The 20627-nt window shown below is 39.2% G+C and overlaps 1 protein-coding gene across 2 annotated transcripts in view; it reads right to left on the bottom strand.

Annotated features, from left to right (window-relative positions):
• The window catches only part of VWA8 (von Willebrand factor A domain containing 8), a 366706-nt gene that overhangs the window by 296327 nt on the left and 49752 nt on the right, over positions 1-20627 (bottom strand). For both annotated transcript variants that reach the window (XM_060128726.1, XM_060128728.1), the window contains exon 5: positions 2364-2531. In XM_060128726.1, coding sequence (XP_059984709.1) covers positions 2364-2531 — 168 coding nt within the window. The remainder of the gene's footprint in view (positions 1-2363; positions 2532-20627) is intronic.

The raw sequence follows: 20627 nt of genomic DNA, 5'->3' as shown, positions 1-20627 counted from the left end.
AATAAACCATGCTGTAAACAGATGTGCTGTCATCCAGGCTTTGTTGTTCCATTTATAGAGCACAGGCAGAGTAGATGTAACATAATTCTTAAAGGTCCTAGGATTTTCAGAATGGTAAATAAACATTAGCTTCAACTTAAAGTCACCAGCTGCCTTAGCCCCTAACAAGAGAGTCAGCCTGTCCTTTGAAGCTCTGAAGACAGACATCAACTTTTCTCCAGCTATGAAAGTCCTAGATGGCATCTTCTTCCAATGAAAGGCTGTTTCATCTACACAGAATCTCTGATGTTTGGTGTAGCCACCTCCATGAATTATCTCAGCTAAATCTTATGGATAACTTGCTACAGCTTCTACATAAGCACTCGCTGCTTCACTTTGCAGTTTTATGTTATGGACACAGCTTCTTTCTTTAAACCTCATGAACCAACCTCTGCTAACTTCAAATTTTTCTTCTGCAGTTTCCTCACCTCTCTCAGCCTTCAAAGAATTGAAGAGAGTTAGGACCTTCCTCTGGATTAGGCTTTGGCTTAAGAGAATGTTGTGGCTGGTGTGATCTTCTATCCAGACCCCTAAAATTTTCTTCAGCAATAAGGCTGTTTCTCTTTCTTACCATTTGTGTGTTCACGGAGTAACACTTTTACTTTCCTGCATGAACTTTTCCTTTGCATTCACAACTTGGCTAACTGGCGCAAGAGGCCAAGCTTTTGGCCTGTCTCAGCTTTCAACATGCCTTCCTCATTAAGCTTAATCACTTCTAGCTTTTTTTTGGTTTTGTTTGTTTGTTTGTTTTTGCGGTACGCGGGCCTCTCACTGTTGTGGCCTCTCCCGTTGCGGAGCACAGGCTCCGGACGCGCAGGCCCAGCGGCCATGGCTCACGGGCCCAGCTGCTCCGCGGCATGTGGGATCTTCCCGGACCGGGGCACGAACCCGTGTCCCCTGCATCGGCAGGCGGACTCAACCACTGCGCCACCAGGGTAGCCCCACTTCTAGCTTTTGATATAAAGTGAGAGACAAGTGACTTATCCTTTCACTTGAACACTTAGAGGCCACTGTAGGATTATTAATTGCCCTAATTTCAATATTGTTGTGTCTCAGGGAACAGGGAGGCCCAAGAAGAGGGACACAGAGTGGGGAACGAACAGCTGATCAGTGGAGCTGTCAGAACACACATTTATTGATGAAGTTCACCATCTTACATGGGTGTGGTTCGAGAAGCCCCAAAACAACTGCAACAGTAACGTCAAAGATCAGTGATCACAGATCACCATAACAAATATAATAACAATGAAAAAGTTTGAAATATTGTTACAATTACCAAAATTCAACACAGAGACATGAAGTAAGCAAATGCTGTTAGAAAAATGGTGCCCATCGATTTGCTTGATGCAGGGTTGCCACAAACCTTCAATTCGTAAATAACGCCGTATCTGCAAAGCACAGTAGAGTGAAGTGCAATGTGACAAGGTATGCCTGTATTACATGTGAGCAAAGACTTGAAAGGGATAGAGGAATGAGCCAGGCACATATCTGGGAGAAAACCATTCCAGAAGAGCAAAGTGCCCGTGCAAAGCACTGATAAGATAGGATAATGCATATCCAGCAGTTTATGGTACAATAAAAAGAATACTAGTAGCAGCAGTGGAATGAAAAAGGAGAATAGAAGGAGATAAGGCCAAAGAGGCAGTAATGGCCCAGATCAACCAAGACCCTGTATTCCATTGTGAGGATTTTAGATTATATTCTGAGTAGAGCAGGAAGGCATCAGACGTTTATAGCAGAGGAACGACCTGCTCTGCCTCGTGGTTTAAAGCGATCATTAACTGCCCTGGGGGAGCCAGGATGGAAGCAGGGGTTCCAGTTGCGAAGCTCCTACAAACAACTCAGGCAGGCGATGCTGGTAGCTGGGACCTTCGGGGTATCTTTAAATATTTTACTCATTTCTGTCAATATCTACTGGGCTTTGAGCTTCTTGAACCCAACAAGTGGACTTTATTCAGCTTTGTCTTCCTGGTGCCCAGCACAGTCTAGAAGCTATTAGGCTTGTTGAGAGAAAGAAGAGAAGGGAAAAAGAAGATGGAAAAGGAGGGAGAAAGGGAAGAAGAATTAAAAGGAGAAAAAAGAGAAAGAAAGAATAGCTATTAGATAGGCAAACAGAAGTAAAAATCTGGGAGGTCTCCTAACGTGATGTGGAAAACAGAAGAGCCATATGAAACTGCAAACGCATGACTGACTTCAGGCGGTTGTCCAAGATATGCGCCACCTAAACATGTGTCCGCGTTCTGACACAATCATGTCTTATACAACAAATGGCCAACCCACAGCTCAACAGCTAAGACAAAGCAGTCAAATTTTTCTTTTCTTACTTGGAGAAGTTTGTCGTAACGCTCAGCAGACATCAGGAAGCGTCCATCTTCAAGCTGCATCTCCCTATTTTCCAGCAAGTTGTTCAAAACAGGAAGAACATTCCTCTCCACCTTCTCCAAGCCTTCCAAAACGAGAGTTCTACCTTCTGTGGCTGCACGAACTGCACACTATTTCCAAGAAACAAAAGCAATATGAGACTATCAAACACAGGGGAGCATGGCCTGATTTTACTTGTAATGCAAATTAAACTGTGGTTCTTATTATAGGGTCCGGGAGTCAGGAAAGCTGGGTTCTAGATCATAGTTTTGCTTTTCCGGCCAATACGATATTAAGCAAGTAATTTTCTCTCTTTACGCCTGCTTACCCATTTGTAAAATGAAGTGATTAGAAGAGGTGATCTCTAAGGCTCCTTTCAGCTGTAAATTTTATTTAAAAAAAATTATTTTAACATCTATATTGGAGTATAACTGCTTTACAATGGTGTGTTAGCTTCTGCTATATAACAAAGTGAATCAGCTATATGTATACATATATCCCCATATCTCCTCCCTCTTGCGTCTCCCTCCCACCCTCCCTATCCCACCCCTCTAGGTGGTCACAAAGCACCCAGCTGATCTCCCTGTGCCATGTGGCTACTTCCCATTTCGACTGTAACATATTAGATATATCCCCAATGAAACAGAAAACTAAGAGCTATCTTTGGATCAGTAATGCAATTAAGGAAGCAGATTACTTAACTATTGATAGAAATGAGAAATGAAGATTACAATCTGTCCTATCAAGATTTTTGTGAAGATCAGATAAACTAGGTGAGAACACGTGCAGACTGTGAGGTTTTATTTTATTTATTTACTTTTAATTTTTTTTTAATTTCAGCTTTACTGAGGTATAATTGATGTATAAATTTATAACTTATTTGATTATAACACACTATTATTAACTATAACCCCATGCTGTACATTAGATCTCAAGAATTTATTCATCAAATAACTGGAAGTTTGTACCCTTTGACCAACATGTCCCCACATCCCCCATTCCCTAGTCCCTGGTAACCACCATTCTAGTCTCTGTTTTCGTGAGTTTGGCTGTTTTAGATTTTACATATAAGTGATATCATACGGTATCTGTTTTTCTTTTTTTTAAATAGAAAAATCAAAACTACAATGAGATATCACCTCACACCAGTCAGAATGGCCATGTCATCACAACATCTACAAACAATAAATGCTGGAGAGGGTGTGGAGAAAAGGAAACCCTCTTGCACGGTTGGTGGAAATGTAAATTGATACAGCCACTATGGAGAACAGTATGGAGGTTCCCTAAAAAATTAAAAATAGAACTACCATGTGACCCAGCAATCCCACTACTGGGCATATACCTAGAGAAAACTATAATTCAAAGAGACACATGGACCCCAATGTTCATGGCAGCACTATTTATAATAGCCAGGACATGGAAACCACCTAAATGTCCATCAACAGAGGAATGGATAAAGAAGATATGAGTCAGAGGACCTCCAGGATGGCGGAGGAGTAAGATATGGAGATCATCTTTCTCCCCACAAATACATCAAAAATACATCTACGGGGCTTCCCTGGTGGCACAGTGGTTGGGAGTCCACCTGCCAATGCAGGGGACACAGGTTCGTGCCCCGGTCCGGGAGGATCCCACGTGCTGCGGAGCAGCTGGGCCCGTGGGCCATGGCCGCTGGGCCTGCGTGTCCAGAGCCTGTGCTCCACGGCAGGAGAGGCCACAGCGGTGAGAGGCCCACGTACTGCAAAAAAAAAAAAAAAAATCTACGTGTGATCCTAGCAGAAGACCTTAGACCTCCCAAAAGGCAAGAAACTCCCCACATACCTGGGTAGGGCAAAAGAAAAAAGAAAAAACAGAGACAAAGGAATAGGGACAGGACCTGAACCACTGGGAGAGAGCTGTGAAGGAGGAAAAGTTTCTACACACTAGGAAGCCCCTTCACTGGCGGAGACAGGGGCTGGGTTGGGGGGGAAGCTTCGGAGCCATGGAGGAGAGCACAGCAACAGGGGTGCGGAGGGCAAAGCGGAGAGATTCCTGCACAGAGGATCGGTGCCGACCAGCACTCACCAACCCAAGAGGCTTGTCTGCTCACCCGCCAGGGTGGGCGGGGCTGGGAGCTGAGGCTTCGGAGCTCGGATCCCAGGGAGAGGACTGGGGTTGGCTGCGTGAACACAGCCTGAAGGGGCTAGTGTGCCACAGCTAGCAGGGAGGGAGTCCAGGAAAAACTCTGGAGCTGCCTAAGAGTCGAGAGACCATTGTTTCAGGGTGCGTGAGAAGAGGGGATTCAGAACACTGCCTAAATGAGCTTCAGAGAAGGGCACGAGCCACAGCTATCCGTGCGGACCCCAGAGACGGGCATGAAATGCTAACACTGCTGCTGCCGCCACCAAGAGGCCTGTGTGCAAGCACAGGTCACTGTCCACACCTCCCCTCCCAGGAGTCTGTGCAGTCTGCCACTGCCAGAGTCCCGTGATCCAGCGACAAGTACCCAGAGAGAACACGCAGCACGCCTCAGGCTGTTGCAAGGTCATGCCGGGCTCTGCCACCGCAGGCAGGCCCTGCATTCCGTACCCGTCCTTGAGTGAGGCAGAGCCCCCTAATCAGCCACTCCTTTAACCCCCTCCTGTCTGGGCGAACAACAGACACCACAGGGCAACCTACACGCAGAAGCAGGGCCAAATCCAAACCTGAACCCCAGGAGCTATGCGAACAAGAAGAGAAAGGGAAATTTCTCAGTGCAGACCAGGAGCAGAGGATGAAATCTTCACAATCAACCTGATGTACCCTGCATCTGTGAAATACCTGAACAGACAATGAATCATCCCAAAATTGAGGAAGTGGACTTTGGGAGCAAGTGTAGACTTGGGGTTTGCTGTATGCAATAGTTTATGATTTCTATGTTTATCTTAGTTTTAGTGCTTGCTATCATTGGTGGATTTGTTTATTGGTTTGGTTGATCTCTTCTTTTTTTTGTTTTAATAATTTTAAAAAATTTTTACTTTAATAAATTTATTTTATTTATTTCTTGCTTGCTTTTTTTTCTCTCTTTTCTTCTGAGCTGCGTGGCTGACAGGGTCTTGGTACTCTGGCCTGGTGCCAGGCCTGAGCCGCTGAGGTGGGAGAGCCAAGTTCAGGACATTGGCCCACCAGAGACCTCCCAGCCACACATAATATCAATCGGCGAGAGTTCTCCCAGAGATCTCCGTCTCAATGCTAAGACCCAGCTCCACTCAATACCCAGCACGCTCCAGTGCTGGACACCACATGTCAAACAACTAGCAAGACAGGAACACAACCCCACCCATTAGTAGAGAGGCTGCCTAAAATCATACTAAGTTCACACACACCAAAACACACCACCGGACATGGTCCTGCCCACAAGAAAGACAAGATCCAGCCTCATCCACCAGAACACAGGCACTAGTCCCCTCCACCAGGAAGCCTACACAACCCACTGAACCAACCTTACTCACTGGGGGCAGACACCAAAAACAACGGGAACTACAAACCTGCAGCCTGCGAAACAGAGACCCCAAAACACAGTAAGATAAGCAAAATGAGAAGACAGAGAAATGTGCAGCAGATGAAGGAGCAAAGTAAAAACCAGACCAAATAAATGGAGAGGAAATAGGCAGTCTACCTGAAAAAGAATTCACAGTAATGATAATAAAGATGATCCAAAATCATGAAAATAGAATGGAGAAAATACAAGAAATGTTTAACAAGGACCTAGAAGAACTAAAGAGCAAACAAACAATGATGAACAGCACAACAAATGAAATTAAAAATTCTCTAGAAGGAATCAATAGCAGAATAACTGAGGCAGAAGACCAGATAAGGGACTGGGAAGATAAAATATTGGAAATAACTACCACAGAGCTGAATAAAGAAAAAAGAAGAAAAGAATTGAGGAGAGTCTCAGAAACCTCTGGAAAAAACATTAAACACAGCAACATTTGAAGTATAGGGGTCCCAGAGGAAGAAGAGAAAAAGAAAGGGACTGAGAAAATATTTGAAGGGATTATAGTTGAAAACTTTCCTAATATGGGAAAGGAAATAGTCAATGAAGTCGAGGAAGCACAGAGAGGCCAATACAGGATAAATCCAAGGAGAAACATGCCAAGACACGTGTTAATCGAACTATAAAAAATTAAATACAATGAAAAAATATTAAAAGCAGCAAGGGAAAAGCAATAAATAACATACAGGGGAAACCCCATACGGTTAACAGCTGACCTTTCAGCAGAAACTCTGCAGACCAGAAGGGAATGGCAGGACATATTTAAAGTGATGAAAGGGAAAAACCTACAACCAAGATTACTCTACCCAGCAAGAATCTCATTCAGATTCGATGAAGAAATTAAAACCTTTCCAGACAAGCAAAAACTAAGAGACTTCAGCACCACCAAACCAGCTTTACAACAAATGCTAAAGGAACTTCTCTAGGCAGGAAACACAAGAGAAGGAAAAGACATACAATAACAAACCCAAAACAATTAAGAAAATGGTAATAGGAACATACATATGGATAATTACCTTAAATGTAAATGGTTAAATGCTCCAACCAAAAGGCACAGACTGGCTGAATGGATACAAAAACAAGACCCACGTATATGCTCTACAACAGACCCACTTCAGACCTAGGGACACATACAGACTGAAAGTGAGGGGATGGAAAAAGATATTCCATACAAATGGGAATCAAAAGAAAGCTGGAGTAGCAATTCTCATATCAGACAAAATAGACTTTAAAATAAAGACAAGTACAAGAGACAGAGAGGACACTACATAATGATCAAGGGATCAATCCAAGAAGAAGATATAACAATTGTGAATATTTAAACACCCACACAGAAGCAGCTCAATTCATAAGGCAAATGCTAACAGCCATAAAAGGGGAAATCGACAGTAACACAATCCTAGTAGGGGACTTTAACACCCCACTTTCACCAATGGACAGATCATCCAAAATGAAAATAAATAAGGAAACACAAGGTTTAAATGACACATTAAATAAGATGGACTTAATTGATTTTTATAGGACATTCCATCCAAAAACAACAGAATACACTTTCTTCTCAAGTGCTCATGGAACATTCTCCAGGATAAACCATATCTTGGGTCACAAATCAAGCCTTGGTAAATTTAAGAAAATTGAAGTTGTATCAAGTATCTTTCTGACCACAATGCTATGAGACTAGACATCAATTACACGAAAAAATCTGTAAAAACTACAAACACATGGAGGTTAAACAATACACTACTAAATAACCAAGAGATCACTGAAGAAATCAAAGAGGAAATCAAAAAATACCTAGAAACAAATGACAAAACATGACGACCCAAAACCTATGGGATGCAGCAAAAGCAGTTCTAAGAGGGAAGTTTATAGCAATACAAGCATAGCTTGACACAAGAAAAATCTCAAATAAACAACCTCACCTTACACCTAAAGCAATTAGAGAAAGAACAACAAAAAAAAAACCAGAAAGTTAACAGAAGGAAAGAAATCATAAAGATCACATCAGAAATAAATGAAAAAGAAATGAAGGAAATGATAGCAAAGATCAATAAAACTAAAAGCTGGTTCTTTGAGAAGATAAACAACAATTAGCCAACTCATCAAGAAAAAAAAGCAAGCCTCACATCAACAAAATTAGAAATGAAAATGGAGAAGTAAAAACTGACACTGCAGAAATACAAAGGATCATGAGAGATTACTACAAGCAACTATATGCCAATAAAATGGACAACCTGGAAGAAATGGACCAATTCTTAGAAAAGCACAACCATCTGAGACTGAACCAGGAAGAAATAGGCAATATAAACAGACCAATCACAAGCACTGAAACTGAAACTGTGATTAAAAATCTTCCAACAAACAAAAGCCCAGGACCAGATGGCTTCACAGGAGAATGGTACCAATCATTTAGAGAAGAGCTAACACCTATCCTGCTCAAACTCTTCCAAAATATAGCAGAGGGAAGAACACTGCCAAACACATTCTACAAGGCCACCATCACCCTGATACCAAAACCAGACAAAGATGTCACAAGAAAAGAAAACGACGGGCCAATATCACTGATGAACAAAGATGCAAAAATCCTCAACAAAATACTAGAAAACAGAATCCAACAGCACATTAAAAGGATCATACACCATGATGAAGTCGGGTTAATCCCAGGAATGCAAGGATTCTTCAATATCTGCAAATCAACCAATGTGATACACCATATTAACAAATTGAAGGAGAAAAACCATATGATAATCTCAACACATGCAGAAAATGCTTTTGACAAAATTCACCACCCATTTGTGATAAAAACCCTCCAGAAACTAGGCATAGAGGCTACCTACCTCAACATAATAAAGGCCATACATGACAAACCCACAGCCAGCTTCGTTCTCAATGGTGAAAAACTGAAACCATTTCCACTAAGATCAGGAACAAGACAAGGTTGCCCACTCTCACCACTATTTTTCAACATAGTTTTGGATGTTTTAGCCATAGCAATCAGAGAAGAAAAAGAAATAAAAGGAATCCAAGTGGGAAAAGAAGAAGTAAAGTTGTCACTGTTTTCAGATGACATGGTACTATACAAAGAGATTCCTAAAGATTCTACCAGAAAACTACTACAGCTAATCAATGAATTTGGTAAAGTAGCAGGATACAAAATTAATGCACAGAAATTTCTTGCATTACTATACACTAATGATGAAAAATCTGAAAGTGAAATCAAGAAAACACTCCCATTTACCACTGCAATAAAAAGAATAAAATACCGAGGAATAAACCTACCTAAGGAGACAAAAGACTTGTATGCAGAAAACTATAGGACACTGATGAAAGTAATTAAAGATGATACAAACAGATGGAGAGATATACCATGTTCTTGGATTGGAAGAATCAACACTGTGAAAATGACTACACTACCCAAAGCAATCTACAGATTCAATGCAATCCCTATCAAACTACCAATGGCATTTTTCACAGAACTAGAACAAAAAATTGCACACTTTGTATGGAAATACAAAAGATCCCGAATAGCCAAAGCAATCTTGAGAAAGAAAAACAGAGCTGGAGCAATCAGACTCCTGGACTTCAGACTATACTACAAAGCTACAGTAATCAAGACAGTATGGCACTGGCACAAAAACAGAAATATAGCTCAATGGAACAGGATGGAAAGCCCAGAGATGAACCCACACACATACGGTCACCTTATCTTTGATAATGGAGGCAAGACTATACAACGGAGAAAAGACAGCTTATTCAATAAGTACTGCTGGGAAAACTGGACAGCTACATGTAAAAGAATGGAATTAGAACACTCTCTAACACCATACACAAAAAGAAACTCAAAATGGATTAAAGACCTAAATGTAAGGCCAGAAACTATCAAACTCTTTGTGGAAAACACAGGCAGAACACTCTAAGGCATAAATCACAGCAAGATCCTTTTTGACCCACCTCCTAGGGAAATGGAAATAAAAACAAAAATAAACAAATGGGACCTAATGAAACTTAAAACGTTTTGCATAAAAAAGGAAACCATAAACTAGACCAAAAGACAGCCCTCAGAATGGGAGAAAATATTTGCAAATGAAGCAACTGACAAAGGATTAGTCTCCAAAATTTACAAGCAGCTAACGCAGCTCAATATCAATAAAACAAACAACCCAATCCAAAAATGGGCATAAGACCTTAATAGACATTTCTCCAAAAAAGATAATACAGACTGCCAACAAACACATGAAAGAATGCTCAACATCACTAATCATTAGAGAAATGCAAATCAAAACTACAATGAGGTATCACCTCACAACAGTCAGAATGGCCATCATCAACAATAAATGCTGCAGACGGTGTGGAGGAATAGGAACCCTCTTGCCCTGTTTGTGGGAATGTAAATTGATATATCCAGTATGGAAAACAGTATGGAGGTTCCTTAAAAAACTTAGAATAGAACTATCATATGACCCAGCAATCCCACCACTGGGCATATACCCTGAGAAAACCATAATTCAAAAAGAGTCATGTACCACAATGTTCACTGCAGTTCCATTTACCATAGCCAGGACATGGAAGCAACCTAAGTGTCCATCGACAGACGAATGGATAAAGAACATGTGGCACATATATACAATGGACTATTACTCAGCCATAAAAAGAAACGAAATTGAGTTATTTGTAGTGATGAGGTGGATGGACCTATAGTCTGTCATACAGAGCGAAATAAGTCAGAAAGAGAAAAACAAATACCGTATGCTAACACATATACATGGAACCAAAAAAAAAATGGTTATGACGAACGTAGGGGCTGGAAAGGAATAAAGACACAGACGTAGAGAATGGACTTGAGGACAAAGGGAGGGATAAGGGTAAGCTAGGACAAAGTGAAAGAGTGGCACTGACATATATACACTACCAAACGTAAAATAGATAGCTAGTGGGAAGCAGCTGCATAGCACAGGAGATCAGCTCGGTGCTTTGTGACCACCTAGAGGGGTGCGATAGGAAAGGTGGGAGGGAGACACGAGAGGGAGGGGATATGGTGATATATGTATACATATAGTTGATTCACTTTGCTGTACAGTAGAAACTAACACAGCATTGTAAAGCAACTATACTCCAATAAAAATTTTTAAAAAAGGAAAAAAAGACTGTGATGTTTTAAATGAGTCACCATCAAAATGGATTCAGATTTAGTGTCATGTTCCATGCTGACAACATTAACAACTTACCAAAACAGAGAAGAGTCAGGTTTTACATTGGCCTACGGCAAGTTGATCATAACCATAGTCCTATAAGTCTTCCAAGTTTAAGAAAATTAGAAATAGAGAAAAATAGGAAATAAAGTAGGCCCCAAATGGTAAGAAGCAGGAAAAATATAATTTTTTAAAAAGTACTAAAGATGTGAAAAAAATCTTTCTTTAACTGATAGATGCTGAACAAAATAGAAAAATCTACCTTTTGGTCAAAATGCTTGAAAATCTGCTTTAAAAAAAAAAAAGGAAATCTCGCGACTTCCCTGGTAGTCCTGTGGCTAAGTCTCCACGCTCCCAATGCAGGGGCCCCGGGGTTCGATCCCTGGTCAGGGAACTAGATCCCGCATGCCGCAACTAAAGATCCCGCATACCACAATTAAAGATCCCGCATGCTGCAACTAAAAGATCCCGCATGTGGCAATGAAGATCCCATGTGCTGCAACTAAGAGCTGGTGCATTCAAATAGATAAATATTAAAAAAAAAAAAAAAAAAGAAAACCTCAATGACATTTCTCCTGTGTACTTAACAACATGACTAGGATTAAAGCTGTTAAACTTATGTTATCACTCTCTCCTTAAAAGTCTCCTTTTTTGGTCTTTATGGCACTGTATTCTCTTAAAAAAAACTTTCTTATCTGCTTGCCCATTCCATGTAGGTGGTGCCAGAACTACATCTTTAACCCCAAACTCTTCTTGTTCTGTAAGGTCTGGCCTGAGTAATCATACTTAATCACATAGTTGCAACCACCACTGTTATCTAACGACTCTCAACCTCAGGCTCCCCGCGAGCCCTACCACATAGTCCTGTCACATGGATGTCTCCAACCAGACTCTAGAAGCACCTCAGGCTCTCTTGTACAACACTGAACACATCAGATTTCCCCCAAAATCTCCTCTTTCTCTTATCTTTCTGTTTAAGGTGGGAGCACCATACACCCATGCCAGGTCCTCGATTCCTATCTCATCTCCTACATTCAATTTATCACCATGTCCTGCTGATTGGACTTCTTTAATATTTCTGGAACTCATTCCTTCTACCACTCCAATTCAGGCCCTCCTTAAGTCTCAGATCTCCTCCCTTCTAAGTCCAAGCTCCTTAACATATATGTCTACCACAGTATGGCATTTATCATTCCAATACTTTTCCTGATATTAGTTGCCACACACGTGGTATTTTTATAACAGTGAACTGGTTGAGATTTCCCCCATGCTTATATATACCATACTGCTTTACTAGAAAAATCTGTCTGTTTTATACTGACCCCTTTGCTTAAAATTTAATTTTCCCTATAGTAATTCGCCCCCAAACAATCTGAATATCTGAAGGGAGGAAAAAGACTATCTCTATTTTTTTTTAGAGACTAAATATACAAAGAAATTTCTCAAATAGCAAAGCATTGACTTTCCCACTGTGCAAAAAACACAGGTATTGCTTAATCAAGCCTCCTTTTAATAAGCTGTTGAATTTTGCACTATATTGCAGAATTCATTTCAAGTGTCTATGTACTATCATAAAAAAATAAACTTTTATGAAAACCACAATTGGACTCAAGATGATCATCCTATTTTAAAAATAAGATCAATTCATGAATAAACCTACAAAACTGACTATCTTGTGGTAGCAGCTTTATTTTTTTTAAATGTATGGATAGAAGTGACTTAGTATCTCCTAAAGAACAAAAAAAATAAGAATCTCATTTTTGCTAGTTGAGAAAAGGACGAATTTATAGAAATGGCTTCCAGAACATTAAAAATAAAACATAAACTACTTCTTATAAAAATTCATGTTTCAAATAAGGTCTCAATTAAGCTTTCTTTCACAAGAATCTATTTACTCCAAGAAAACACAGCTCATAATAAAAAGAAACTCAGCTATATCTCAATTTAAAAAGAAAAAAGAAAAAAAACTAAGTTATCACAACTTGTGGCAATATTATATTTAAAAAACTAAAATTTTTATAATCTTAGTTATAGAACAGACTAAATATTGTATTTAACTTTTTTTTTTTTTTTTTTTTTTTTTTTTTGCGCGGTATGTGGGCCTCTCACTGTTGTGGCCTCTCCCGTTGCAGAGCACAGGCTCCAGACACGCAGGCTCAGCGGCCATGGCTCATGGGCCTAGTCGCTCCACGGCATGTGGGATCTTCCCGGACCAGGGCACGAACCCGTGTCCCCTGCATCGGCAAGCAGACTCTCAACCACTGCGCCACCAGGGAAGCCCTGTATTTAATTTTTAAACATTTCATAGAGATGAAAATACATGTTCTCTAGATGAAACTAGAGATATGTATATCAAAATTCAGTGGTTTCCCAACTGTGGGCCAGGAAAGACAAAATCTTGACAACATAGGACAACAACAGACACTGCATCTGCTTTTATTTACTCCAGGAGACCTTGGTCAATTATGCATTGCACCTTTCCAGAGGAATCTGGAATAAGCTACAGAGAGAGATCAGAAGCAGAAGTCAAATACACAAAGGATTCCTTTCATCTACCTTGATGGAGTTAGGTGCTGTGATCATATAGTTGAAAAGGAGTGATGGATAGAAAAAGACTTCTTGAAAACCTGATAAATAAATGCTGCACCTCTTCTCCAGAGTAAAATGCACACAGGTATATGTCTACAGTAGAGACCTCAAGTTAAGAACCTCTACTCTGAATGACGGATAGAAATAGAAAGTCACGATTTGGCACACACCATAGTAATAACCGTTGGAAGCAACAATCATCAATGGATAGTAAAATTAGTGGGTAAGAGTATGATGAAAGGGCTTCCCTGGTGGCACAGTGGTTGAGAGTCCGCCTGCTGATGCAGGGGACACGGGTTCGTGCCCCGTTCCGGGAAGCTCCCACATGCCACGGAGCAGCTGGGCCCGTGAGCCATGGCCGCTGAGCCTACGCGTCCGGAGCCTGTGCTCCGCAACGGGAGAGGCCACAACAGTGAGAGGCCCGCGTATCAGGTAAAAAAAAAAAAAAGAGTATGACGAGAAACAGGATATTTGCAAAGACTCAAGAAAATCTCCCCCAACAAGATATTTATAAGCGACAAAGGGAAAAAATAACACGGCAGTGAAGGAACCTGGTAGCTACCACCTTAACCAAGTGATCAGTTAACATACAGCAATGAAATGTATCAATTTCACATTATTGCTAAAAAAAAAAAAAAATGCATGATCTTAACCAAATCATGAGGAAACACCAGACAAACCCATACCGAGCAACATTCTACAAAATAACTGGCCATGAAGAGAAGAAGGGAGGGACCTGTTGATAGAAGGGGAGATGGAGCTGGGGACAGTGTAGCGGCAGTCATTTTTTTTAATGATGCAAAGACTTGAGCATATTCAAATGATGATGAGGAGGAACTTTGTCTTTGACAAAGTGTCACTCCTACCCTTCCAAGACTAGCTCTCTGTACTCTGAGCTTATGGCATTCCCTCTCACCTCCTCCAAAATCTTCCGTCAACTATACCAGATCTTATTTGCATTTTCAGATTCCTTTTCTTCTACATACATGTCCCTACTTTAAGAAAATCTACAGTCTTCTGATACCTCTTAATATGCTCCCATTTTCCTATCCTTTATTTTCAAGCCTCTTGAAAATAGTCCACATACTAACTGCCTCTAATAAGCATCCATCGCCCTTATTTTACTGAAATTGCTCACTTGAAAGTACCAAAAATAAAACTGCCCAAAATCAAGCTTGTTCTTGATCTTTGTGTTCTCCTGTCCTTCAATCCTCTTCCGTTGATCCTCTCTTGTGCTTTATCTTCTATGAACATTTACCAGGTTGGTTTCCCCTTGGCTTTCCCCAGCCCTCCCTCTGCCTCCTGTCCTCTAAAAGGCAAGTATTTCCCAAGATTTTATTCTTAACCTTTCGCCCCCCTTTTCTCATTGGTTATTCCACTGGCAAAGATCAAACCTACACCCACAAATTCTTATTCATTTATTGAGTATTAATTACATGGCAGGCGCTTTGTTATCTGCTATGTTAAGTATAACAACAACAATAGATAAGACTTTTCCATTTTCTTTATTTCATTATTCTTGAGGAATAGACTGTGTGACCCTAGCCTTTCTCCTGAGCTCCAGGCTCACATTTCCAAATACCTTTTAAAAATATCTCCATAAGGACTGTTCAAACTCAACATGCTTAATCAAATCGAGCTCATGACTTCTTCCCTAAACCAGGCCCTCCTCCTAATGTCTATTTCAATTAAAGTTTCACTGATTCTCCTGCCACCCGGTATTCATTACTTCTGATTCCTCAAACAATATAAGTGTAACCTCTAAATATCTCATGCATCCATGAACTCTCTTCATTCTCACTGCCACCGTTCCAATGGGAGCGTTCATTACTTCCTGCTTCTTTACTAAAAGAGCTAATTGGAACAGGCACCATATCTCAATACGTTTAGTCCTCAGTCGTCCTTAAGGTGATGAAATTTTACCTGCTGGAAAAGAGGGACTGAATCATGCCATCTATAACACCTATTTCAGCAGCAAGATACATGATTACGTGGTTTACCGCAACTTTATTAAGAATAATTTTAAAAATCCTCCCACTGGGACTTCCCTGGTGGCACAGTGGTTAAGAATCCACCTGCCAATGCAGGGGACACCGGTTCGATCCCTGACCCAGGAACATTCCACATGCTGTGGAGCAACTAAGCCCGTGCACTACAACTACTGAGCCTGCCCTCTAGAGCCTGTGAGCCACAACTACTGAAGCCTGCGCACTCTAGGGCCCGCGTGCTGCAACTACTGAAGCCCACATGCCTAGAGCCCATGCTCTGCAACAAGAGAAGCCACCGCAATGAGAAGCCTGTGCACTGCAACAAAGAGTAGCCCCTGCTCGCCACAACTAGAGAAAGCCCACGTGCAGCAACAAAGACCCAATGCAGCCAAAAATTAAATAAATAATTTTTAAAAATTAAAAAAAAAAATAAATCCTCCCATAAATAAAAAAGTCCTACTGTATAGTCCAGGGAACTATACTCAATATCCTGTGATAAACCATAATGGAAAAAAGTATAAAAAAAGAATGTCTGTATCTGTATAACTGAGTCACTTTGCTGTACAGCAGAGATTGGCACAGCACTGTAAATCAACTCTACTTCAATAAAAAAAATAAAATTTAATTTCAAATAATCCAGACTTTTTTCTTATTAATTCAATGTTAAATTATTTATTTATTTTATACAACATTTAATTGGCAGTGAGGATGGATGCTTTATAGTGCAATTGGATTCAAAGAGAAGAATATGAAAAGAGGATTATAAACTTATAAGAGTGCTATAATTTTTTAGAAAAAAATGAAAGAAAATCGACGTGCAAAAGATCACCCAAGATTTTTAACTTTCCTCCCAACTTGCCCTTTGGTTATGTAGTTATATACCCAGAGCATATGCAAATTAAAAATTTTAAATGTAAGCAAAATTATTGGCTAAAAGGAGAAAATGTTACTATTTTAGGATCTCTTTGCTTCCTGATTCTTTCTTAAAATAGTCTATAAAATGATTAAAATACTTTAATCAGTACTGTCAAACTTTATTAACGCAGTCTGATCATATTTGTAAAGAAGGATATTAAAAACTGAATAGCAAATCCATTAAGTACTTTAATATATCAGCAACATATTGTACCAGACTATAAATCTCAGACTTAACAGGAGATGCTGGAGAGAAAAAATGGTTACAAGTTTTGGGCCCAACAGAGGCCCAAGCATCTTAACCTCCTTGCATTAATGCCCCCTTTGCCCTCTGTCTGCTCAGCACTTAAAGTGTGGAAACACAACACTGAAGTTTTCCTAGTTCTCTCATATACCTGTTTAATCTTCCCAGCAGAATTCTTAGGTCTTCAAGGAGTGAGAACCCTGTTTTTTTATGTCATATTGGTGCAAAACTGGCTCACAGCAGGCTTTTAGTGTTTATGGAATGAAAATGTAACCATTCAGTTAAAAGACGCTGTTATGTAAGTTTAGAAAGAATTTTTTTATGAAGAATACTTATCTATGCCCACACTTGATATGAAAACAGAACTGACAAGTTTAACTGTCAGCATGAGAGATGTAGCCTACATATTTCAAAACTTTTCTATACAGATTTTTAAATAAAATAATTGTGGTATAACTTTTCTTGTGAAATTTAAAAAGAAAGAAGGGAGCAGTACATATATATTTTATGTGGAATGAATACTGGTGATCATTCCTTAATGTAGAAATCAGATCAACCATAAGGCTCATTTCCTGCCCTTCAAGCTATAGAACTTCCAGAGACCTAATTTCTCAAATAGAAATCAGAAAAAATGCAGAAAGATCCTTCTGGACAAAGCACCCCATATAGCAGCTTTAACCACCTAACACATGGATACAAAGTAGTTCAAGATAAAAGCAGCTGCATGACCTAAAATCATAAACTGTCTAAGCCCTGTTCTAGATTTGCTTCTGATTTGATAAAAGACCTTAGGCAAACAATTCATCTGGAGGTCTGTGTCCTCGTTTACTAAATGAGAATATCCTCAAGGGGTACTGTACAATGCCACTATTCATGAATCAACGCAGTACTAGAAAAGTATTTAAAGCTGTAAAACCTATTAATATATAAATTATTATTAATACAGTCATGATCTAATGAAAATAGATTCCAAAGAACTTCAAATACTCAAAATGGTTACAGTGTAACAGCATTGAAGAAGCCAAAGAAAAATGAAAAAAATATATATTTCAAGTTCTTTATTTTGAAATATCAGAATAGGATCAGATTGATTTTTGGTTGCTCTATCACCTGCTATGGGTGACTTAGATAAGTCACTTTCCTCCCTAAGCCTCCATTTCTTTCTAGTAATGGTGCTTATCTCATAGATTATGGTAAAGATTAAATAAGATAACCTCTGGCACACAGTAAACCTTAAAAAGAAAACCACTTGCCTGTTATTATTACAAATACTATTATCCTTGTAGTAGTTGTCATTATCATCATCATCACTGCTCTTTCAAGGAAGTAGCATATGACAGAAAGAAGCTACACTTTGGAACTGGACAGATCCTGGTTCAAATCTTACCACTGCTATTTATCAGTTGTATGACCATAGTCCCCTAAAGACTCTTATTTCACCTATAAGATGTGGAAGTCACCTCCATCCTAAGGATGTTTTGAGGATTAAATGCAGTCATATAAAGCACCTAGCACAACAGAGGTCCCCTCAATGAAAGTCATTTTTTATCTCCCTTGATTCTTTTTAAATGAATTAAATAAGTCTGTCAAACATTTAACATATGAGTAGATAAGAGTTGGCCTGAGCAAGATGGCAACATGGTAAGGAGCCACGGCCTGAGTTCTGACTAATACAGAGGCCAGAGTAAACATAGAGAGACCTTTTCCAACTGTCCTAGTGACAACTGGGACATATTATAACAATACGGTTGCAAAGGATTTGGTGCAGGTACTAGAATTCAATCATTCTCAAAAAACAAGTCAATGTTTTTCCCTATTTGCTAAAATAAGTAAACAGCACTTATACAAGATAAAAATCTCATCTTCTGATCAATAGCACTGTTATTCAATATATTAAGAGTTGTTTTTAGTGACTTGTAACATTTAAGCAGCATATTAAAAAAAAGTTAATCCTTATTTTTCTACTAATAAAAGAGAATCAAGAATTATCCGAGGGCTTCCCTGGTGGTACAGTGGTTGAGAGTCCACCTGCCGATGCAGGGGACACGGGTTCGTGACCCGGTCTGGGAAGATCCCACATGCCGCGGAGCGGCTGGGCCCGTGAGCCGTGGCCGCTGAGCCTGAGCATCCGGAGCCTGTGCTCCACAACGGGAGAGGCCACAACAGTGAGAGGCCCGCGTACCGCAAAAAAAAAAAAATTATCCGAAACAGAGAATACATTAAAATATTATGTAATTGTTTAAAGTGCATTTTATATGTAATATTAAATATGTATATTGTATATTAAGGAACTTGACATTATTATGTCAAACAAATTAACAAGATTCTAGTGTGAAAAGAGTTACTGGTTTAGAAAAGTTGAAAAAAATCATTTGAAGTTCCCCATCCTGGCTTTCTACTCCCTAAATTAACGCTATATAGAGTGTCTCCTGTCAGCCAGACATAAAAACTTAATCACAATTTATTTGTAGCTCAGCTAATTTGTAACAGCTTATATTTGAGAAATGCAAGCAACGTATAATGACTTAAAAGTCTTCCTCTCCGGCTCTTTGGACACAGGACTCTTTGGCTCACAGGACAATAAACAGAATTAATGATAAAAATGTCAACAAGTAAGGTAAGGAAAAAAATTAGAGTAATAGATTTTTAAAGAGTTAGAATATCAACAATTTAGGCTTTTCTTCGGTTATTTTACCTTCAAAGACAAATGAAAGTTAATATGGTAGCAAAAAATCTTAATCTCCTTATTTCTCCATAAGTGTCATAATATGTCATATAAATTTTCATATTTCTGTTCTTTAACCTATTTTTCTTTTCAAGAAGTTCCTATAATCTATTTAGCAAAACAATTGCATAAAAAATATTTAAGTTACCTTCACATTAACAAGTGGATAAGTTACAGTAAATATTTACATAGACAAACATGAGGTATATGTCAACATTTTCTTGACAGATGGTAACTTATTTATTTCATCAGTATCTCTCTCCTTTTCTATATCCACTCAGTTCATTGACATCTTACAGAAGCAATAGTCAATAAACATAATGATGATTCAACCTGGTTAGTACTTTTTAAAGCAAATTAAAGTCTATCAGTTTGGCAAAGTACATATATGGAAATGCTCAATATTGACAAGAATCCATGAGGCAATCACTCAGTGCACACTGATGAGAGTACGAGTTGGAACACCCTTTCTGGAAAGCAATTTGGCGATATATGTATATCGAAACTCTTGAATATGTCTAGACCCTTTGATTATATTTCCAGCATTCAAGTCTAAAAAAATCATCCAAGGTAATAATAAGATCTAAGTACAGAGATATTCACCAAAGAGTTATTTATAACAGTGAAAACTTAGAAGGAACCTGAATGGCCAACAACATGGGAAGGTAGATAAAATGGGAATATTAAATATATAATGTCACATCTATTTGGTGAAATACTGTACAGACACTAAAAGTCATATTTTTGAGGAATATCTAATATCACAGGAAAATGCTCCTAAAAAAAATCATGTTTTAAAAAAAGCAGACTGTAAAACTTTATATGCATGGTATACCATTTTGGTAAAGATTACTATACTTGATTAAATAGATATGAATATAGGCATCATAGAAAGAAATACAGAAAATATTCACACTGTTGGTCTTGAAGGGGAAGATAAATAATTTTTATATTCTTCCCTATGCTCTTTATCACTTGCTCTATTATACTATCCTTCTTTACTATGTTTATTTTGTTTCCCCCACTAAAACATAAACCCTATGATGGGAGGAATTTGTTT

The sequence above is a fragment of the Lagenorhynchus albirostris genome, chromosome 18 (assembly GCF_949774975.1).
Source record: "Lagenorhynchus albirostris chromosome 18, mLagAlb1.1, whole genome shotgun sequence".
NCBI lineage: Eukaryota > Metazoa > Chordata > Mammalia > Artiodactyla > Delphinidae > Lagenorhynchus > Lagenorhynchus albirostris.
This window is presented reverse-complemented; position numbering and strand designations above follow the sequence as displayed.